This window comes from Neovison vison, chromosome 13, assembly GCF_020171115.1.
Source record: "Neovison vison isolate M4711 chromosome 13, ASM_NN_V1, whole genome shotgun sequence".
Classification (NCBI taxonomy): Eukaryota; Metazoa; Chordata; class Mammalia; order Carnivora; family Mustelidae; genus Neogale; species Neogale vison.
In genome coordinates, this window is record NC_058103.1 from 131,557,305 (window position 1) to 131,580,579 (window position 23,275).

Consider the following 23,275-nt stretch of genomic DNA (forward strand, 5'->3'; position numbering starts at 1 on the left):
AGGAGACCAGGAAGGACCTGAGGAGAAGGAAGAGAAAGGAAAGGTGGCATGGCGTCACGGGCGGGATGGGGATGGAGGAGCACAGGGCGCAGGCCTGTGGGAGACAACAAGGAGCCACGCCACGACTGGGGAAAGGCCAGAGCAGGGCCTCGTGTGCAGGCTTCCCGGAGCCAGGAGGGATGGCCCAGGCCCAGGCTGGCAAAGTGAAGGGCCCGCTGAGGACAGCTCTGTTCCTGACTCAGGGGGTAGGGAACGAAAGCTCCAAGTTTCAGAGAAAAGACGAGGGAGCTTTCTGGGAACTAGGGATGGGTGATCTTCCCAGAGACAAAAGAGTCAAAACCATCAACCTGGTGTTCCCTGCAGAGCAGGCCTGGATTCCCATGGGGATAGACTGGAGACTCATGAGGGGCACCGGGTAAGTGGGGGCATGTGCCAGGACCAGGGCTCACATTGGGCACACACACAGGCACTCAGGTGTCCTAGCCCCTCTGTGCACAAGCTCCATCTGTGTTCTGGGGATGTCCTGGGACATGGCTGCCCTCTGGTACTTCTCCTTCAGAACCGGGATCAGAGCAAGCTGATGTGTCATCACTGCCAGTGCAGGGAAACCTTACCCAGGGGGCAGCAAAACAATGAGCTGGTGGGAGCGGGGTGGGGGGAGCAGCTAGAGACCTCAGCGAGGTTGGCCCATTGTACATGGGTGGTGTGAACGGGATTTCACGCGGCTAGAAACATCTGAAGATCTTCCACCAGGTTGGCTGAGCAGACATCCTGGGGCAGAGAACTGGGCGCTGGCCCAGCACTGCTGTGGTCAGTCCTGTGACAGGGAGGTTCACCCCTGGTCCTGGAGACAGTGCGCTGGCACAACTGGGCACGGCAACCTCGGGCTGCTGGAGACTTAGCCTGGCATCTCTGTGATGACACCCCTGGGCACAGCATGCCAGCTGGGTGGGGCACTGCCAGTCCCCAGTGAAAGGCGGCCACAGGGGCAGCTCACTGCTCCGGCTCTCCTCACACTCACTTCCTGTGCCCCCCCCCATCACACACTGCTGGGCACACAGTGCTCACTCAGGCCTGGATCTGCCCCCACCCCCCAGGCCTTCTGAGAAGGCATGTGAAGGAGGGACAGACCTGGCTGAGTGGGATGGGTGGAGCACCCAGGGTAAAGGAGGGTTGGCATGAGGGACACAGACCCCCCCAACCCAGGCCCAGAGCAGCACAGGGGTAGGGCCATGTGGCACTGGCCTCACAGACACCGAGTCTTCCCCTCAAGGGGCAGAAGCACCAGCTGGAGCCAGGACCCTTGAGGCGCTCAGGGAATGATGGACAAAATCCCATGCCCCGCATCCCTCACCCCAACACTGTCTGCTGACACCCCACAAATGCAGCTTTACACACCAGTCCAGGGTGTGCCACTGGCTGGAACGGCTCGAGCCCACTCCCACACCTGCCAGCCCATCACCTTGACCCCTGGCCACCTTTTCTCCCCACTCCTGAGAGCCCAGTGCCACTCAGCCAGCCTGCAGGGTGGGTTAAGACCCTGTTGACCACTCTCTTGGGACCTGGTGTACCTCCTGTCTGCCCCTTGCTGGGGCCAGGGTGTCATCACTAGTTCTGTTTGCTAGACCCAAAAGAGCCCTAACCCAACCACCCTTGACTAAAGCCTGGGCAGCCAGGGTGGCAACCTTCTGAAAGGTGAGAGAACAGTGACCACAGACCCCAAAAGTTACCCACCCCAGACTCTGAGGGCCCACCTCCCTCGCCCAGCCCCAAGGGTTAGCCTGTACCTAGCCTGCAGCCTTGAGGGTTGAACCCAATTCATCCACTTTCTTCCCCTCCAAATCATTGAAGTACAGAAGCAGGACCTACGCTAGCCTAGGGACAACACAGCCAACCTCGTTGAGGGGTATGTGGAAAGTGACCCAGAGTGCTCAGTGATAAAAGGCGCCATAGCCAAAACCCCTCCAGCCCCTACAAGCAATCCTCCCCAGCTCCATTCCACACTGGAAACCATGGGATTTGGTTGAAGGAAATATTCTGCAGCTTTTAGGGAAAACAAACAAACAAACAAACCCCTATAAGCTCAAGGACCAGGACTCATTCCCCACATTCTTAGGACAAATCCTCTGACCACCATGTTTGGCCCTGGGGAAGGGTGTGGAATGACAGCCCAGACCTCGAAGTGTTCTCCCTTATCACTGGGGTCAACAGACCCCTCAGGCCAGCCTCCTGAGAAGGGGATGACCCCTCACCCCACCATGGATCCAGCCCATGACAGTGGGACAAGAGCAGTCCACCCCACGAGGCAAAGGTCACCAGCTCAGATACTGAGGAACCATGTCTGGTGAGTATCTGGGCCGCTGCTGGGTCCTGGCCTTGCTCCCAACACCCTCAACCCCCACCCTGGAACCCCAGCCAACTGGAGGGGCATGGAAAATTCTGAGCCACCACCCATTTCAAGTGGAACAGCCTGAAAATTCAGGTGAAGGGAGTGATGCTGACACTTAGGAGACCGCTCTGCTGACACCCCAGCCCTGTGCCAAGTGAGGGGTGAGGCCAAGTACCATCCGGCCTCGAGGTACAGGCTGTTGTCAGGACAGATCTGAGGGTGCCCCCACCTGTATGAACAGGGTTGGGAGAGTAAGTCCCACTTCTGGAGCTGGAGGGAAGGGCTCCGGGCTGCACCGGTACCAGGCGCTAACCTGAGATAGCTGGGAAAGTATTGGGGTATTTGCCCAAAGGGCTTGGGGAGTGTCTTAGTTTGCTCAATCTGCCACCAAATAGCACCAACAGGATTTCTTAGAAGAACAGAAATGTATTTCTCACAGTTCTAGGATAGGAAGGCCAAGATCAAGGCTCCAGCATGGTTGGGCTCTGGGGAGGGCCCTCTCCCTTGGTTCCTAGCTGATGCCTTCTCACTGTGTACTTACAAGGAAGAAGGGGCAATGGACAAGGGCAATAATCACATTCATGAGGTCTCAGGACCTAATCACCTCCCCAAAGCCCAACTGCCAAGTATCAACACACAGGGCATTAGAATTTAACCTGAGAATCTCAGGGGACACAAACATTAGAGCAGGGAGCATCCCCCAAGGTCGTGTCATCCCCAGGACCCAGCCATTTGTGCCACAAGTAGTTACTGAGTAGGCATGGGCCTGTTGCTCTGCTTGGTGTGACCTGTTTCACTGGGAGGAGGGAGACACACTATTACAAAAAACGCACCCAGAGGGAAAGGAGGTACAGCGGGGGGAGGGGCAACAGTAAGATACCTCCTGAGGAAGAGACACAAAAGCAGGACAAGCACATGGAGCACCTTGGAGCTGGGCAGGAGCCCAAGAAAGGCGACTCTGCCCTCCAGGAAAACTGAGAAGGCAGACTCCTAAGGCCCTTCCCAAGCTGGTTCAGGAACAGGAGACACCAACTCTGTGCCTGGGAGCTCAAGGTGCCGTTGGGATTTCTACCTGGCTTTTGCAAGGCTGTCTTCCAAGGAGTCAAGGCAGTCCGAGTCAGAACATCCAAATCCCAGAGGGCATGCTGAGCACCCAGGGCTGGCCCTCTTGATAATGGACAATGTAAGCAGAAAAGTTTTCCAGGTCATTTCCTTGTGGCTGGAAATGGTCCCCTAACATATGAAAACGCCATTTGCACTCCTGTGGCCCAGGATGTGGCTAGCACAGATGGTCACATGGCCCTGCGAGAGCCCATGAATGCTCAGGCCACCCACCAGCTGACATGCCTCCCCATTGTGGGCCGCACAGAAGGCTGGACACCTCTCTAGCCTTCTGGTCTTCTCCACGCTGGGAGCAGCCTGCGGGAATCCCTACTGGAGGCTGCACCTGCCCACCTTTCAGCACAGACAGCCCTGGCTTTTGACCCTGCGCCCCATGAGAAGGACAGGGGCACGCTTGTCTCTGCACTTCCATGAACACCCAAATGTGGCCATCACAGACCTGGGACTGTTCCTCCCCAGGGGAGATGTCGAGCAGACACCTGTAGCAACTACACTGGAGACACCTGAACCGTCCTGTGCAGGGCTGGGGGCGTGCCCAGCTCCCGGGCTCACCACAGCCCCGGTGCTCAGCACGCAAGGGACACAGCTTACCCCACGAGCAGGGCACAGCAACAGCCCAGGCCCCCAGTGGCCTCTCCTGGCAGAGCAGAGGCGCCGGTCCGCAGGAGACCGGGGAGCCCCTGCCCCTACCCAACATTCATAAATACCTTCCAGAACAGCGAGGTACCAGGAGAGAGGAAGGAAGGCCAGGCTGGTGCCCAGGTGTCATCTCAGAAGTGATGCCCTCAGTCCTTATATTCATTCAAAATATTCACCTCAGACCACACAGGAAGCATCTCGATGCCAAACACCCTCAGACGGAGATGAAAAGCAAGCAGGAAAGGAGTATGAAACTGTGGTCCGAAAGCTGAAAACCCAGCCTCAAGAACGCTTTTATGCTTCCCTTTAGGAAACAATTCTCATATCTTGCAAACTGTCCCCCTTCCCCTCAAAAAAAGAAAGAAAAGAAAGGGGGGAAAATCCACAGATGGCCCAAAGCTCACGAAAGCAATCCCTCCTGCAAACAAGTAGACTGCATGCTGAAAGCAGAGAAGCCCAGGAAAGTTACAAAAATAGCAAATGTAAGTCCCGAGTGGGATTCCCAGCCACCTGACAGTGGAGCCCTGTGCCCTCCCCTTGAGGAGTCGCTCCGAACTTGGGGTGAAACAGGCCCCCGGCAAACACAGTCTCTGCTGCTCCCGGGCCGCAGAGCTGGGCGGCCGGTCACCAAACTCTTCCATCCCAGCACCGGGGCCTCCCCGAGGGGTGGCCAACCTCCTCCAAAGACTGCACGGACTCGGGAAGTCCTTCCACTTCCACAGGGGGGGAGTCGCCTGGCAGGGCTGGCACCGCACCTGTCACCCCTAGACCGACCCTGCGAAGGGGAGGAGCCGCCAGCCGGGTGCCCATCTCTGCTGGAGCCCACCGGAGCTGCTCTGGTGACCAGCGACGGGGTCACCTCAAGGTCCCAGGCCAGCTGCTTCCGAGCCTTAAAAACCGTCAGGCCTGGTGCAGCTGGCTGGGGCCTGGGAGGGCTCCGTCACCTGGTAACAGATGAGGCGCACCTGAGATCCCGGCTGCTACTCCCCAGGCTGAGCGCAGCTCCCCCAGCAGCAGGTCTCCATAGCAACAAGATGCTCCCAGAACCTCCCAGCTACACTGGCTTTCCATGGCCAGGCTCCGGCTTCATCCTCCCACTGCCAAAATGGGCATTTTCTGGCCTGGGGCCCTCCCCAGGGGGCCGGAGGGTGGGGGTACGAGCTGGCACCAGCTTCAAAAAAGGAGTTCTAAATTGTCTGTTGTTGTTGTTGTTTTTTGTCCAAAAGAGAAGGCAGCAACAATGGTCACTCAGGGGCAGTGGGTGAAGTTCTGTTCCAGCAGGTTAAACACAGACACACCCACACCCCACCCGGACACGTGCAAAAGCCACCGGCACACAACACCTTCACAGGGCACAGGCCACGCCACTCACACACCTCCCACCAGGCCCCTGGAGCAGGGCACACTTGCCTCCCGCTCCGGGTCAGCACGCCCCGACCTGCTTTCCACAGAAGAACACCAGCCCGAGGCTCAGTCTGTCCTCACTCCAAAGCCCCTCCACCCCAGTCCTTGACAACACGCCATTTTGTCTCTCTGTTTAAATGACAAAGTGTATCGGGCAAAAAGGACTTTCTCCCATAAAAACAGAGAGGCTCCAGGAGAGCTGCCTGGAACACAGCAACTTCAGCACAGTGGGGAGGGGAGCGCGGCACTGGGCCGGGGCTCTGGGCCGGGGCTCTGGGCTGGGGCTCCAGGTCCAAAGCCCAGGTTGTTAGGCAGGGCTTACAGAGTGCACAGAGACACTGGGTTTTTGACAAAACTCCCAAATGGATTAGAACTTTGGACTTCCAACACTTTTCACACAGTTTAATACCTTTAATTTGTGTCTTTTCACCAACTTTATAAAAAAAAAAAAATCAAATTCTGCACATAGCCTCGAAAAGGGTCTCTTAGAAAAAGGGAGAAAGGGTGACAAGAAGTCTTCTCAGTGCCCACCCAGGTAAGGAGGCTGCCCAGCACTTGACAGAAAAATCTGGAGAAGCTGAAAGGCACAGGGCAAGAACCGGTAACACCAGAGACTCGCCACAAAATAAATGCAACCAACAGAGACATTTCTTTCAGTTTTGGGGCTGGGAGAACTGTCCCCCCATGGCGACTGCAACGGCCCCTGCTGCAGGGAAAGGCTCTCGACACAGGTACACACAGGCCGCTGGCTGTGAAGAGGACAGAGCGGCCTCAGGGCAGCCGTGCCTAACTCAGCAAGAATTCAGCCTGTCTGAGTAGACAGAAGGGCACCAAGAGGCCCTTCAATGAAGAGGGGACCCTGGATCCCTGGCTGGGTGTCAACTATAAGGCTGCTTAAAGGATATTTCACCCCCCACCCCCGGGTGCTGCCTGGCCCAGAAGCCCTCTCGCAGGTCCTCCCTGGGACAGCCAGCAGGGTGGCTGGAGGCATGACCTGGCCCAGCCAGCCCAAGCTTCCTACATGGCAGTTACTGCTGAACAGCAAGCACCAGGGCATCACCTGGTCCTGAGGTGTAAAACTAGTTCACACGGCGGCCTCCCACGAGAATTCCGTCCCAGGTGGAGAGAGCACTGCCGGGGCTCAGAAAGACTTCAGGGTCTGTCAGATGGCTTCGAGAAGCTCCAGTTGTAGGCATCCGAACACCCCGAGGTAAGAGGCATCTCCCCCAAATTTTCCATGGAACTTACTCAACCTCAAAGCCAATACAATCCTGGTGTGGTGTTTACGTAAGTGCTCCCAGTGCCTGGACCCCTGCCAGTGCTCCCCGCCTGTGGCCCAGCCAGCTGCCTGCAGTGGGGGCCCTCGGTGCCACCCCCGCCCTGCCTCGCCACAGTTTAAAAGAAAAAGTCAATGAATCACTGGAAGAAACATTCCTCCTATAAACGGAATATAAAGGTTTATTAAGAAATTATAGGAACCGGGTCAGGCATTTTGGTATCTTAGTCACTCCAGCTAATTAAAGAAAAAAAATCAAAACAGAGCAGCATCCCAGAAACTTGAGACAATGAGAACTCTCGCCACAAGCACTTTGAGCCCCAGCTCGGCCAGTTGCCGAGGTGACCCAGTGTTTACCTCCCAGTTTGTAGGAGGAGGCTGTCTGCCCAGGAACAGCCCACCGGGCTAACACACTGGGAAGGGCCAGAGCTACAGCACCAAGGAGAGGCGTCTTCAACAGCTCTCAAGCCCCCAGGGCCCTACTCCCCAGCACACCTCCAGTCTTGGTCCTGTGGGCTGGAAACCTGAAGACAGATTAAAAATGTGCTTATATCCTAGGGTGCAAGGAAGGTGAGGAGAAGGGGGAGGAGGAGAAGGGGGAGGGGAAAGAAGAGATGGAAGGGGAAAGAAGGGAGAGATAGAGGAGGGGGAGAGGAGGAAGGGAAGGGAAGGGAAGGGAGAGAAGGAAGGTGTTAGGAAAGAGGGAGGAGGAGGAGAAAGAGGTAAGAGAAGCAGAAAGAGGGAGAGGAAGACTAGGGAAAGAGGAGGGGAAAGAGGGAAGGGGACAGGGGTGGGAGGAAGAGGAAGACTAGGGAAGGGAGGGGGCTGGACTAAGGGGAAGGGGTAGGGGGAAGGGAAGGGAGAGAGGAAGGGGACAGGAGAAGGGAGAGGAAGACTGGGGAAAGGGAAGGAGGAGGAGGAAGGGGGAGGAAGAGAGCATAAGAAATGAGGGCACATGGGGCTGCACACTTAGCTGGGTAGCTAAAGAGCTTTCATTTCCCTGGCCTCAGCCAGGCCCCTATACCAGGCTACCTGCCCCAGTGGAAAAGGTCAAGGGCAGAATGGCTTGAGAAGGAGGACTTCATCAGGGACCAGGAATGCACGCCCTTCAGCTGGGCTCCAGGAAACCCACTCTACCCTGAAGGCCAGACCTGCCCAGCATGCACTGCTCCTTCCTTCTGTGCTCTTGTAAGGCACCAGCCTGGATGTAAAACAGCCCTACTGGGGGTCATGGAGAAAAAGCCATCCCTGCTGCAGCCTGTGCCACCCGGCCAGATGCCCTGTGACTGGCTTACTTCCAAAGGAACAATCCCCTGAGCTTTGGCAGGCGGCTGACAGTGCACATGCATGCACACACGCACACACATGAATATGTCTTCCGGGGCCATGTGTGATGCTGAATATGAGACAGGAGGGCCTGGGTATGGGAAGGAGTTTAAATGCTCAGCTCAGATTCAAGGATATGAGTGAGATCGGGGAAAGGGAAAGGAAAGTGGAAGTTTTAGAAGACCAAAGTTAGTACACTTTAGAATGAGGCAAGTGAGCAAAATGCTAACATGAAATACCCACCAATCATTAGGGAAGGACAGCTTCAAATCAGAACCTCCAAGAAGCTGAGGCTGAATTTCCTGCAAGACCCAGAGGCCTGACAGTAACTCAGGACAACCACCTTCATGCTCACCACGGATGCCCATGATGGCAGATGCCTGTCGCGGGACCACGGACCCTCCACAAAGAGGGCATGGCACAAAATGCCGAGACTACATTTCATCACAATAAAAGCCAGTGTCTCGCAAAGCCCCTCAGACCCTCCTGAGAGCCCCTGATGCATAAAGCCAAGCAGCAAAGTAATTTTAGAAAGCAGGAAGTGCCACGCAAGCAGCCACAAAGGGGTATCCTGGAAAAGATGAGGAAGTCTTGGGGACTGCCCTCAGCACACAGGGTGGCAAGGAGCCAGAGTCCCTGTGGACCCTCACACACTGCTGGGAGGGGTTGCGTCTCCCACCACAGGGTCCAGAGATCCAGATGGAAATCCAGGGTGTGAGGCTGTCAGAGGAGGCAGGCAAGATCTCTGGGAGGAATCAGAGGGGACCTGGGCATGGCATCTCCAGGGCCTGAGTCCCCACCAACCCTACCAAGGCCATTTGGCACACCTGCTAGGAGACCACCAGGGCTGGGGCCCAGGGAGGGGGACACCAATGACCAGAGGACAAACCAGCCACGGCCGGTCGGGGGAATGAGGACAACAGACAGCAAGTCAGGGAAGCCGACTGCGGAGTGTTAACTAAGACAATGGAGAGACTGCTAAGGAGCTAGACTGCCCAACACTTGTTACAATGGCAACTATGCAATTCGCTCATATTTATTATTTCTCTTTCGATGAAAATATGTTGAAGTTTGTTACTGGGAAGATGTCTGAGGTGCACCCATGGTGACAACACCCAGTGTCCAGACCCTTCCCCTGATTCCAGACATGGATTTGAACAACGAGCGCAGCGAATGGCCCAGGCAAAGCATCACTGGGTGCCAAGAACACACCTAGGTTCCTGGGCCCCTGCTCCTCTCCCCACAAAGGGCAGAGCTCTAAGCCTCTTCTGTTTCCTCTCTTTCCCAACACCTCCTTGCAAAAACCTCTACTCTTCATCTGCCATTAACTAACTTCTACCCCTAGCCTCAAATCAAGTTCCCTTTACCCTCTCTGTGTGAACATGTTTACCATTAAAGAGAGTTAAAGGCAAGTGTAAAAGCTCAGAGGAGTTCATGGGGGTGGAAATTCCTCTCTATATGATAGAACCTATTCTACTCCAGGAGAATGAGCTCAGGTCTACCTAATTCAAGAGTGTCAAGAGGCCCCAACTTGGGTCCTTGACCATGGGCCAAGCTGCCTGGCCATCACCTTGCTTATGTCCCTCCATGTCTCTGTGGCAGTCCTGGGTGGGGGGCAAGAAGCCTCCTGAGCTCCTCTGAGCCCACTTCATCTTCTCTCCATTCCCAAGCTTCCTTCCAGTTGGCTGGTGGTTGCAGGACACAGGCATGTGCCAGAACTCCACCTTCAGAAGCTCCTGGGACAGGAGCCCAATGCGGGAGCCAAGCCACGTGCTCTCTGGTAAGTGATTTTTATTTGGGCCCCCAATCCTTGCAAAGCTCTTCCATGATGTACCCTGGGCTCTAACTCCAAGGAGACCAGCTTGTGCCCTGTGCTCAGGGACCATGGGTCACCCACCCATGCAGGGAAGGCCATGCCCCTGGCGCAGCAGCACAGGGACATTTAATCTGAGGCATCAAGCCTCAGTGCTCTTCCAAGCAGGTCACCTTGGGACAGACTGGCCAATCACCACGGAGTATGGCCAAGTTCCTGGTTAGCAAGTGTGTTTGTGTGATGAACTTCAAAAAAGGAGAACAATAACAGATCCCCCCTCCTCAAAAAAAAAACCCAACCAACCAAACAACAACAAAAAATACCATCCATACCCTCTGTTCTGTTTGTCCAGAATGATGTTAGTTAAAACTATGGACTGAGCAAGGCTACTTGCTCCCACCACGCACACAACAAGCAACAGCAAACAGGGACGAAGCCCAGGCCGTGGGTTGGAAGGGAACGGGAGCTGGGGGTAAGGCCCATCAGTGCTGGGCACTGAAAGTGGCAGGAGGGTCAGTAAGGCAGACAATCTGTCTCTATACCACCACCTCCTTTCAGCTGAGGAACTCCAATGCCTCCAAGAAGCCTTGGTTGACCCACAGATGCTGGAAGATAGGGTTCAGAGTGACCCTAAGGTCAAAGTGAATAAACACACCAGAATCACAGGATCACACGTCCCAAATAAACATGTTCTAGGTTTGAACGCAACAACAAACAGGATAGCGTGTGCGTGTGTGTGTGTGTGTGTGTGCAGCCAAATGGCAGAGCTTTTCTTACATCAAGTGCCTAGTGTCAAATCACTGCCAGCAAAGTAAAAAGTTAGCATTTGAGTCTCCATTACACTGACCTAGAGCAGGGGCCAAGGCCTTCCGAGCTCAGGGTCCCACCACAGGCCCTGGCAGCCAAACGCCCAACACCCTCCCATCCCAGTCCCGCCATGGCAGCTCCTTCAAAACTGCCAAACTGGAGAGAACACTCCAAAGTCCAAGTCCACTGTGATGGGAAGCTGACTTCTCAAGAAATAATCCCACTTGGGGCTATGAAAGGGAAGTAAGACAGACTAAGGTGTGTGGACTTAGATCAGTATTTGTTTTTCCTGGAAAGCAAGCAGAGACCCACCAGGACCTTGAGGGTTTCCCTGGCTGCAGGCCCCACCCAGGCCTGGAGGATGGGTCACCTGTGGCCACAAAGCCAGGGTGCTGGTGGGCTAAATGAAAAACAAACAAACAAACCAAAACAAAACAAAGGCTATAAATACCATCTGGAAACATTTTCTTTCTTTCTTTTTTTTTTTTTAATAAGATTTTATTTATTTATTTATTTGACAGACAGACCACAAGTAGGCAGAGAGAGGGGGAAGCAGGCTCCCTGCCAATTCCAGGACCCTGGGATCCTGACCTGAGCCAAAGGCAGAGGCTTTAACCCACTGAGCCACCCAGGTGCCCCTGGAAACATTTTCATTCGAAGTAAAATTAGGGCGTGTTGTTTGTCTGGGAAGGGAGAGTACCTAGAACTTGGCTGAGCTATCCTTTGATTTTAAAAGGGCTCCCAACAGTGGGACCCAGAAACCCCAGTGCTTGTCCAGTCAAGGAAGTTGGAAGAAGCAGCAGAAACCTCCCAGGTGCACCAGATTGAAGGGGGTTGAATAAAGGTGACCAGGCACCCAGATATACACACAAGCCCAGCAGCACCCTAATCTTCCCAAAACCCAGTGTCAAAGTGTCACCCTAAGAGATACCTATTATCAAGAGAAGAATGTCCCTTTATAGAGAAGAAAGCCAGCAGACACTGCCTTAACCACGGACGTGATCTAGCAACCATGTGACCTGACATCACCTGCTCCCACGGTGGTACATGCCCAACACTACCTTGTCTCCTTTTTGACCAAAGTCTGTTTAAGCTGCACGTAATCAGGGGAAGCAACCAGACAAACCCAGACTGCAGGATATTCTACAAGACGACTGGCCTGCAGCCCTAAAATGCCAAAGCAACAAAAGGCTTGCAAGAAAGGGGACTCCTTCAGACAGCAGGAAACTGAAGAGGCCGACCAAACGCCAGGTGTGATTAACTGGATCCCGCATCCTATAAGGGACATTTTGGGAATCATTAGGGAAACTGAATATGGACTGTATGTTACATAACACATACTATTTAAAGACAAAGAAGAGACAGGGAAGGGACACGATACAGTACTTAAAGAAAAAAAAAAGGAGGAAGGGGGAAAAATGATAAAGAAAAGGTGACAAAATATTTAACCAATGAGTCTACGAGAATGTCTGAGTGTTCACTGTATTTCAGAGTAAGAATTTGGGGGCTGGGGGGAGCAGCATGCTGGCGACACAGAGGCTTCTAATCCCCTGAGGCACTGCCCACCTGTCATGCCCCAGAACGCAGGTCCAGACAGGAGTCGAAGTTGGGCATGGCGGGGGGTACCTAAACTCAGCAGTGCCCACAGTGCACAAACCTCAGCTCCCCCCTCATTTGCTGTGCGACCTTGGGCAGATCCCGTAACCCATCAGAGCCCTGGCATCTGTATTGGAAGACTAGTCACAACAGCAGTGCCTTTTTCAAAGGGTCCTTGGGAAGGTGAAACTGCTTACTGGAGACGAATGCAGATGGAACCATGCCTGCCCCAAGCAGGCAGCCCACAAGCATTAGATACAACTCTGAGAGCAGAGCGCAAACTTCTACAAGTTTTCATTTCAAAAAGTAGCTTAACTGCTTCCCTAAACCACAGACCAGTGTCCTGATACCTCAAGATCGCTGTTATTAAATAACAGTTATGACAGAATACAGACCTTGGGGACCGCTGGGGAGGGTGACACCCCTGCACTGACAGCCCCACCTGTGTTTCAGCTGTTTGGTTTTGATGGGCTTCTCAAGTTATATACTTAAGGACGCAAGCAGATACAGACGAACACATACTAATACCTCGTTGGTTTCTTTCCTTCCTCACTTGTAGCTGCTATCAACACATCTCCCTCTTCCCCTTTCGATTTGCTACGTCTAGGAACCCAACCACCCACTGGATTCAGAGCGAGGTCTGAGCAAACGGGCCCTCACTGTGTCTGGGCTGCGGCGAGCTGGGTTCGGTGAGCCGGCTTCAGAGCACCTCCTCTGAAGGGGCAGGGCCCCACCTCTGTTGTGTTCCAGATCTGACGCCCCACACGCAGGACCTCTGCTCACTCAAGTGTGGTGCTAGCGGCTGGTTCACACAGGAGGGGCTCCAGCCCTCTTTTAGCCAGAGAAGGGAGAGTTTCAAATAGCATCACCCCAGCCCCGTGCCCAGTGCCAACAAGCCAGGAGGCACAGGGATGGGGGGTGGGGTGCGCACACCTGACCCGGGTGGGGCCAGGGGGTAAGCCAAGTAAAGATGGTGGGAGGGCATGAGGCGTGAGAGAGTAATGGCGGTTTTGTTCGTGTTGTTCTAAAGTGTTCTCAATATGACGATCTCACACGTGCAAAAGGAGAACTGGGAGAAGTTTAAAAAAAAAAAAAGGGCAGCAACACAGCAGGAACCTCAGTACTGGGGAGACCAAGACCTCCATCTATTTCCTTTAAAAACATAATGTGCTATTTCCTTTAAAAACATAATGTATCTTTTAAGTCAACAGAGAAACTCCACAGTGCTTTGAAATACCGTCTACACTACGGTCAGTAACACTGCCAAGGCTCGATCTTACAGAAATGCCAGCTTCCCTGCACCGACACCCACACCAGAGTCCACTGCTATAGGCAGGAAACAGCAGAACACGGGAAAGGCATTGCAGTATCCTTCCAGCAGGTGAGGGGTTCACAGGTTGTGGACCATGCAGCCATGTGGAGTACCACGCAGGCAGGAAAAAGAACGAAGGTGCCTCGTTAAACAAGCACACAACAGAATCCTGTGGTAGAATGTATTTGCTAGGATCCTGCATGTGTACTTTTCAAATGTCTGCATGTGCATGCATAACATAAATCCGTTACAAGGGCCTGGAAAGGGATACACCAACACGTGGGGAGGGTGGTTAGCCAGAGGAGGGGAAGGCTGGCACGTTCTATCTACATGCTTCTGTGTTGTTTGAAGAATTTCACAACTAGGCCCCCTGGCAGGCTAGGACCATGTGGGAGCAGGGATGGGAACCGCCAGCCTGCCTGTATCCTGAACAAAGTGCTGGCTCTGTGCCAGCCTGGCTTTGCCCGGGGTGAAGGAGAGCTAAAGTGGCTCACACTCTACCCGGCAGGCTGCTGGTCCAAGGCAGCTGCGCCGGAGGGCACCTGCGAGGGGCCCAGGAGAACAACGTGGCTGGAAACCAGGCTCTAGGGCCGGACTTTGTGTTGGGGGAGGGAGCCTAAATACCCTGCCCCAATAATCTCATTCATGATCAAATCCCTTGTTTGGAGGCTCAAGATAAACTTCAAACTAACCCCACCCAAATTATTACAGGAAATGGCTGAGAGAAGGCAATCTTACTCTACTTCCACCCCTACCCCAAAAGGGCCAGGTAACCAGGGATGTGTCTCTCCCGAGGTAGGCAGGAGGGAGGAGCTGCGTACAGCACAGTATCCCCCTTGTCAGCCAGGCCCCCAGAGTTGCTAAAATGGACCCAGCCCAGGCAGCTCACAATCGGATGTTTTAGCTCCTCGTGCTGCAGGGAAAACAGGGCACAGAGGCATTCTGAAAACAATTCTTTGTGGGAACAAATAGGTAGGAATGTATTCAAGGCATCTCTGCCAAAAAAGACTGAGTGACCATTCTGCTGGGGCCTGCCAAGCCCCACCACTCCAGACAACAAGCAGGAATCTCCAGGTGAAGGGCCTGGCTGGCTCAGAGGGAAGATCTGCCCTCAGAGGGCCCCAGGCCTTCCCTTCTGCAAGTCCTGAATGTTCACATCAAAGCCCTTCAGCCTCCAAGAAAATATGTTCCTGGTCTTGCTATTCCCCAAGGCAAGACTTAGCAAATTCCCAGATCTGGACTGGGAAATTCTGACTAGCCAAATAAGTGGCTTTAAAAAAAAAAAAAAAAAAAAAGTGTGTTGAGTTGCAAAAACCTTAGCGTCTTTGTTTCATCACATGTTTGCTATAATATCAACAATTACCTTAATGTAACAGGGTAATCAGTCCCCAGGAGACTGGCATACGACTCACCAGGACAGGCAGCTTTCTTGCATTCAGTTGGGCAGGCAGTGTACGTGGGAGACCACAGCAGAGTTAGGGAAGGCTGGATCTCCCTAGAGTCAAGGCTCAGCCCTGTACTTCCCGAAGGGTTCTCAAACTCATAGCCTCATTTCCCACACCTTCCAAGTGGTCAGGGGAGACATCACCAAGCTGCAGGGAGATCTGGGGACCTGTCCTTGCCCACAGGGCTAGACAGAGCAAGCTGGGAACTGCCTTCTTGGCTAAAGTGGTTTTGATATTCACCCCCCACCCCCCGCCATAAAATCACTATGGGTGGGTGGGGTGGTGGTGGTGGTTCCTAGTGGAGTAAAAGGCCTGGCATGACCTGAACCACTGCCAGCAGGGACCCCCCCCCCCCAGAAGCCCACAAACCAAACCACAGCAACCTCAGAACCAATGTTTGCTGCTCGGGTCTTTCCAGGGTAGCCTGGCCTCTCAGTCACCACAGTGGCCTGTGAACTACCCCCTTCCCCTCTATGAACACCAGCTAATTATGTTCTGCACACCTGGGCACAGGCTGGAAATGGGCTCCCTAGAGGTGCCCTCCACCAGAGGCTGAACCAGACACCCTCAAGAGGTAGGCTCTTGGTTCATAATCAGATTCACCTGGGGCACCACTTAAACTGTGTGTTCAGTGGGAGGTCAGTATCTGGGACCTGGAAATCTACATTTCCACGGCCCCCAAAGGAACCCTGTTCATTCCTGACTCGAAGGTCTACATCTGCTGTGGAGGTAGGACACACTTGGAGGGCAAGGCTGGCTCCCTGCTCTTAGACTCAGCACACTGCAGCCAGAGTGCAGTCCATCCTCTCTTACCTTTTTGGGGTTTCAAATCACCCCAGAGAGATTGGGTTCCACCCAGTGGGGGAGACCCGGGTTACCATGGCCTCTGTCTAATCCTCTCGCCAAGAGACCCGCTCAGGGACATTGGAGCCTGAATTAGGGAGTGAACCAACCCACAAGCTATCCTCCAGCTCAGGCCCCCATTCAAGCCTGCTCCGCCCACGCCAGCGAGCCCCGCCCCTCAGCCAGCCCCTCCGCAATTCTCGAACCCCGCTAGTCGGCTGGAAGGCCACAGTGAAGCAGGCTGCGAAGTATCCAATCCTTAAATTACCGGTCCACTACGGACCTCGCGCCCCAAATCGGTCCTCGAGCCAAGGCCCACGCACTGCCCCCGCCCCCGTAATCTGGGTGCTCCAGGATCCCAACCTAGCTTGGTCTCTCCCCTACGGCCACACCCACCCTTGCAATAACCTTCCTAAATTGAACCAAGATCCATCCCTACACTAACCCCACCCCCCATCTCTGTCCACACACACTTAATTCTGACTCAGAATGAGTAGAAATGGCCCCGCCTTCACCCTCGACCCCACCACCAGCCACGTGATTTAGGGCGCTCACAGCAAGTGACCAAAACCGCGGGGGCAGCCTCCGAGGTAAAGGTTTGTCTGAAATCCGCCGGTCTTGACACCTTTAGACCTCGGGACAGCTCAGTTCCAAATTTACCAGGAGAAAGGGGTCTTTCAGCTCCAGGGTCTTGAGGAATGCCGTTTTTACGCCAGTCTTTTAACCAGTTTCTGTACTGCCTTATAAATGTGAAGTCTAAATCGTTGGTAACAAGGCAACTTTATTTATACGGGTTTTTAACCTGGTCCAAATGTGGAAGAATTAAGTGTAACAGAAGAGTTGGCGTGAGCCCAGGAAAAATACACAATTCTTTAGACCAAACTGGGAGAGAAAGGTTGCATCCCACCGTTGTGTTTAAGAAAACGAAAAACCACCAACGACGAGGTTCCGGGCCCATGGGAAGGGGAGGGCTGCCCGGGGGTCGGGGGTCAGGCGATGGTCCTCTGAGACCGACCGCCCCCCGTGCAGGTGCCGCCCGGCAGGTGAGAACAGCGCAGAGAAGAGGGCGGCGCGGAGGAACCGGCTGTGGAGTGGGCGCTCCTTTCCGGAGAAAGCGCCCCCGGGCCTAAGAGCCCTCTCGGGTCGGGCGCGCCCCCGCTGGCCGGATGGGCGGGGCTCCCACAAAGAGCCTCCGGCGGAGAACCCGGACCGCCCCCCGCCTAGGCCGCTGCTGGCTCTGGTTTCGACAAATTAAACCTTAGAACGCTGGAAAAATTACAGGAAGAGGAGAGCGAAGAATGTGCCGAGTGGCTGGAGGGAGCCCTGTCCCCGCGTGAACTTCGCCCGCCGCTCGCCCGGGCCGGGCCCGGCCGGGCGGGCCCCTCCCCTCCCGAGAGCGCGCTAGGCCGGCGGGGGAGGGGCCGGGGCGAGGACACCCCTCCCCCGCGGCCCCGAGGCGCCCCCGCCGCCCAGCTCCCCGAGCAGCACGCGAGGTCCCCACCCAGTTCGCCCGCACCTGCCCGCGCAGCAGCCCCCCTGCCCCCCGCGGGGTCTACGCCCGCAGCCCCGATGACGACATCCGCCCCCGCGGCCCCGCCCGAGAGTGCCCAGGGAGGGGGCGTGCCCGGCGGGGGCGCGGTCGCCGGGCGGGCGCCGGCTCCCAGCTCCCGAACCCGCCTCGCTCCGCGCGCGGGGCCGACCACTGGACCGTGTGGCGGGGGAAGGGGCGAGGCCCCGACCGTTCCCCGCCCGACCGCCCCTCCCGCCCCGCCGGCAGCTCCGGGGGCGTGGCCCGGTGGCTGGCGCTGTCCCCGTCCGCGCGCTCGGGGCGCCCGGGCGGCCCTACTGACCTGTGTGAGTTCTCAGGTGCGCCTTGAGGTGCGAGGATTTCCCGTAAACTTTCTCGCAGCCCGCGTAGTGGCACTTGTGCTTTCTCTGCGGGGACTCGAGGTCGGCGCGACTTCGGCCCCGCCGGCCCCTTTGTCTGAGGCCGGGTTCGCCGCTCCCCGCGGGCCCTGGCTCCCGCTCCGGCTCCAGCCCCGCCTCGAGCTCGGCCTCGGGCTCGCTCCACGCGGGGCTGAGGGGCGCGGCCGCAGCACCTTCGCCGCCAGGGGAGGCCGGCTCGGGGGCGGGTGGCGGCGCTGGCGGCAGGCGGCAGGGGGTCCTCGCCTTCCGGGCCGCGGCGCCCTCTCTGCGCTCCGCCGGGACGGGCGCCGGCGCTTGCTGGTTGAGGTCCGCCAAGATCCGCGCCACCACGAAGAGCGAGGCACTGTCCTTGCCGTCGCGGCGCTCCTCGACGCGGGGCAGCGTGGCGGCGACAGCGGTGGCCGCGCCCTCGGGTCCGGGCTCCGGACCCTCCCGCGGCCCGTGCACGACCGCGCGGCTCGACATGGACACGAGGCACTCGGCGGCGAAGTGGTCCACATAGGCGGCGGCTGCCATGCTGCGGGCTCCGGCCGGCGGGCCGGCGGCACTGCTGGTCGCTGCGAGTCGTCAGCGGCGCATCCGCACCCACGGCCTCCCGAGAGCGGGCGGGGGGCGGGGGCGCGGCGCGCCCTCTCCTCGGGCTGGGCTGGGCGCGCAGCCGCCTCTGCCGTCACCCGCGCGGCTCCGCGTCCGCAAGGCGCCCGCCCGGCCGGGCACCAAAGAGTGAACGCATGGAGGGTGCGGGCCAGTGGGGTCCCCGCGCGGCGTCAGGGGCGGCCTGTCCTAAGGATGCCGAGCAGCGACGTTAGGGACTACCTCGCCAAGTCGCGGCCGCAGCCTCGCCGCGCATTGTGGCAGGCGGGACAGCCGCCGTGCGCGCCGCGGCTCGGTGTGGGCGGCCCGGCCCCGGGGGTGGGCGGGGCCGGGGCCACATCTGGACCCGACGTCAGCCCCCAGCCACATCCTGGCGGCGCAGGTTACAGGCGGCGGCGGCCGCGGGGAACTGCGCGCGCGGAGGGGGCGGGGATCCCAGAGCGCGCATCATCAGGATAGAGCGGTCGCGCGCCCGCGGCTGAGGAGGGGGCGTGGCCTAGGACAGGGGCTGACGCCGTTGGTTCGTCGGTAGGCCGTCGGACCAATCCAGGCGGCCAGAGGGGCCGACCCGGCCTGGGGGCCCGTGCTCGCCAATGGGCGTGCCCTCTTGGCCCGCGGGAGGAGGAGCGGAAATTTGAGCCGAGAGCCGGGCACGCTGACGCAGGACGTCCGAGGGCGGCGGACCGGGGCGTGGCTGCGCGGGGACCGCTCCCCACCCCACCCCACCCCACCCGACCCCACCCCCCTAGCAGCGGGGAGCCCGCGGGGCATTTTCTTGCCAGGGCTTCTGTACGGTGACAGCCTCGAACCCTGGAGTGGAAGCGAGCGCTTGGGAGGGCGCCCCTTTGTCCCTCCGTCCCCGCCTGTGAGGGGCGCCGGGGATGGGCGCGCCTCCGTGGGGGCTCGCCTCCGCTTCTCTCTTTCCTTCCAGAGCGGCATTTGCACGGCGGGGAGGCGTGTCCGCTCCGGCTGGGCGTGGGGCTGCCGGCCTGGCCTGGGGGAGGAACAACTCCCCGGGCACCCCGCCGTAGCAGGGTTCCTAGGTGGCCGCACCTCGAGGCGCAGGCCGCTCGCCCCCCTCCATGCCCTCTCCCTCTGCTCAGCTCCGGACCTCGGTGCGGCCCGGCTGGGAGCGAGGTCACGGGTGGGGCGAGGCCGCTCCCGCAGGAAGGACCGGCTGATTTCCCGACCCAGCAGCCGGAGACCCCGAGGGGATCGCGCTGCGGGTGAGACTGTGTCGGCCGGAGTCGGACACAGTGGCTAACCTGCCAGCGTGGGTGACGTGCCCACCGCGTACTGTGCTTGCAGGAGTGAACTACGTGCTGGTGCAACCGGCGCCGCTGTTCAGGGAACGCGGGGCCCCTTCCTCCTCCCCGCCCCGGCCTGCTGCCAACAACTTCTCCAGGCTGCCCCTCTCCCAAGGCGGTGGGGAAGGCTTCAAACGCCACCAGCTGCGAGGACCCCGCCCACCGCGCCCCACCCACCCTCTGTCTGGGCCTCCCGAAGGAAATACTCCCCGGCGCCCAGCCCGCGTACTCCTTGTCCCGGCCCTGCCAACTTGCCCCTGACTCTCACCGGCGCCCCCACCCTCATCCCCTCGGCCCCACCATCCTTCTGCAGGCCTAGACCATCTCTGGAGAGGCCAGTATATTACTTTCTACTGCTTCGGAATCAAGCGCCGCAAGACCCTTTCCGGACCCTCGCCGGCAGCCCCTGAACCGGAAGGCGGAGGCCTGGGTCAGCCCGCTGGGTGGTTTGCCTTCATGGACGGTTTGCACGTGTCCGCCGGCCGCAAGGGGACCCTGCTGGGTGACTGGGTGATGGCAGCCCAGGCACTCAAACCCTACGGACCTGAGAAGAGGGCTGGGTGGGGCGAGGTCGTCCTGTGCACAAAATTAAGAGCGGCCATTTCTCACCAAATTAATTTGAGGCCTGGGTAGGAAAAAACCGTCTTTCCAGGTAACGAAGAAGGAACTGAGAGAGACGTTCTCTGTTACCTGCTAGGAGGAACCGTAAACTGGCATGGATGATTGATCACCCTGGGTGTCTGTAACCGAAACTCTAAATAAACTCCCCTCTCCCTGATCAAGTTGGTGCCCTGTGGGAAGACTACTAGCCTGCTTCCCTGTGGTGGGCTCTGTAAGGGCCATCTGGGTCAGGGCCCTCTAAGAGGGTCTCCTGCAGGAAGGAATCATTCTGTCAGGCAGATTGTGTTGATGACATTTAAAAGATTTGTGTTCTGACCAAATAATGATGCAGAATGTTCCTGTAGTCCCACCACGTGCTGCAGTCAGTCACTTACCAGCACCCATCCCCTCTCTATTCCCCTCCAGCTGGGGTGGGGGATTCTGCCCCAGTCTTTGAGAGTCCACATCTCTTGGCTTTCTCCATGATCCCTGCTGGGATACTACTCCCCCCACCCCACCCCCACAGCCCGCACACTCACACTGGCCATCCTCCTACAGGTATGCACTATTCTAGGCATTGGGCCACACAGCCATGGACAAGACACCCCCTCTGGGTGAGGGGAGGTCAGCCTGGGTCAAGGGTCCTCTGCATTGCCACACACCCCACCTCCATCCACAGCCCAGAGCAGTCCCTAGGCCTCTCCATGAGTGCTGAGTGCTGTCTCCCTAGGAGTTTCAGGAGTGCCCTGTGGCATTCCAGATGCAAAACTCAGCCCCTTGGCTGGTTTCTCACCCATCTGGTGATCACTGAAGGCCTCAGACCCTGCAGCCTTTACCATGTAGAAGTAGGTTCCAGTATCCAGAGATTCATTTCTCTTCCCCAGAGCTGTGAGTCCATGTTTTTCTTGCTAACCAGAATTCTGGCAGAGGTAGCTCATTGTATATACGAGGGTGAGTGGGGGGCGAGTATCAGGTGGAAGGCACAGAATATAAAAAAGCAGGAAGATCAGATGAAGTAGATGAAGATGTGCCTAGGGAGTAAAGAGGTTCAGGACTGGGGTTTCTGGTAAAGATGGTGGACTGGCTCTTCATTTCCGGAGCCTCCCGGAACAACAGTAAGTTTGTTTGTTGTAAGACAGAAATTGCCAAGGATGGAGAGAGCAAGGGAAGAAGTAACAACACCACAATTTTTGAAGCTACAATACTTAGCAGACCGGAGAAAATGAAATCATGAAATGAGAGCCAGGAATATACCTTGGAATATCCAGAAACGTCACGAATAGGTGGCACTAGGTACCTCTGGACGTGAATGTGAATGAGAGGCTAACCTAAGAATAAACTGGAAGGCTCGGTTAAGAGGTACAGAGTTGCCCAGATCCTCTCCCTAACTCTGTGCAGCCTTCCCCATCCTGACAAAAGACTGATGGTTATTATCTAAAGAAGGTATAAGGGAGCATCTTGGGTTGGGAGACCCCAGGCACAGTTGACAGCAGAGGAGCCATAATAGGAAGGGGGGGATTAAATGAGCAGATAGACACTGGTTGGTGAGACCAACCCCGCTCCCTTTTTGGCATTTAAGATGGCAGGGGCCAGGAGACAAAGGGTCTTTTCTGTGGCATCAGACCGGGCCAAGGGAAACACCTAAACTTTTTGGCAGCTGTAGTTGCACAACTATGCCAGATCACCCAAAGGAAAGGCCACTGTTCTTGAGCCCCACATGTGTGGATAGGGCTTCTAATCAGTCTTTGACACACAACCAAAGTTGACCTGGCATCTCAGGAAAGCCCTGTGTCATGAAATCTAGAGCCCCAATGGAATTTTTCAAAAGCAAGTTGGAATGTACAAAGACTATACAGAGAGAAGTCCATGTCAACATAACTACTAATAATGTCATTGAAGAAATTAAGATATAGCAACCCATGAAAGCGGGACACATGTAAAGAAACATTCAGAGAACTAACAAAGCTCTTGGAAATTTAAAATAAGATAGCAGAAAGGGAAAACCTTCAAGAGGGGAAATGGAGGGTAAAGTTGAGGAAATCCCTAGGAAAGTAGAGTAAGAGGTGCCTGGGTGGCCCAGTCGGTTGAGCATCTGACTCTTGATTTCCTCTCAGGTCATGATCTAAGGGTCCTGGGATTGGCCCCTGCATCAGGCTCTGTGCTCAGCATGGGGTCCGCTTGTCCCTCTCCCTCTGCTCCAACCCCACTTGTGTTCTTTCTCTCTCTCTCTCCCTAAAATAAATAAAATCTTTAAAAAAAAAAAAAAGGTAGAACAAAAAAGAACACCAAAGATGGGAAATAGAGAAAAAAAATTAGAGGACCATCCAGAAAGTGCATTGATCAAAAAACAGGGACCCTGAATGAATGATTAGAGAAAACACAAGGGGTGGGCAGAGTCATCAATGAATTAATCCAAGAAAAGTTTCCACTAGTGAAGAATGTGTGTTGAAAGGGCCCACAGGGAGCCCAACACACTGGGAAGAAAATAGCCCTACCCAAAAGCAGATTGCTGTTGAAGTTCAGAATAATGGGGACAAGAAGTGTCCTGACAATAGAAGCAGGTCACTTCGAGATTGTCAGAAGTCAGAATGTCTGTGAGCTCCTCCACAGCAACAAGTAGAAGTTAGAAGGCAAGGAACAAAGCCTCAGGCAACCTAAAGTAAAATTATTTTCCCATCTTCACCCAGAGTACAAACCAAATATTTTTAGATGCACGAGGTCCCACAAAATTTACCTTGCGTACATTGTTTCTTATGGTAGGAAGCTACCAGAGATAAGGCTTCCAAGATGAAGAGCTCCAACAATGAAGAGGGAGGCACATGATCCAGGAAGCACCCCACATGAGAGGGAGGGGAGAGGCCCAGAGGGCAACCAGA

At 56.2% G+C, this 23,275-nt stretch overlaps 1 protein-coding gene across 1 annotated transcript in view; it reads right to left on the reverse strand.

Annotated features, from left to right (window-relative positions):
* KLF13 (Kruppel like factor 13) overlaps window positions 1-18,788 on the reverse strand; it is a 44,509-nt gene extending 25,721 nt beyond the window's left edge. The window contains exon 1 of the mRNA XM_044230770.1: window positions 17,823-18,788. Within this exon, the coding sequence (XP_044086705.1) occupies window positions 17,823-18,414 (592 nt within the window). The 5' untranslated portion in view covers window positions 18,415-18,788. The remainder of the gene's footprint in view (window positions 1-17,822) is intronic.
* Window positions 18,789-23,275: the final 4,487 nt, after the last annotated feature.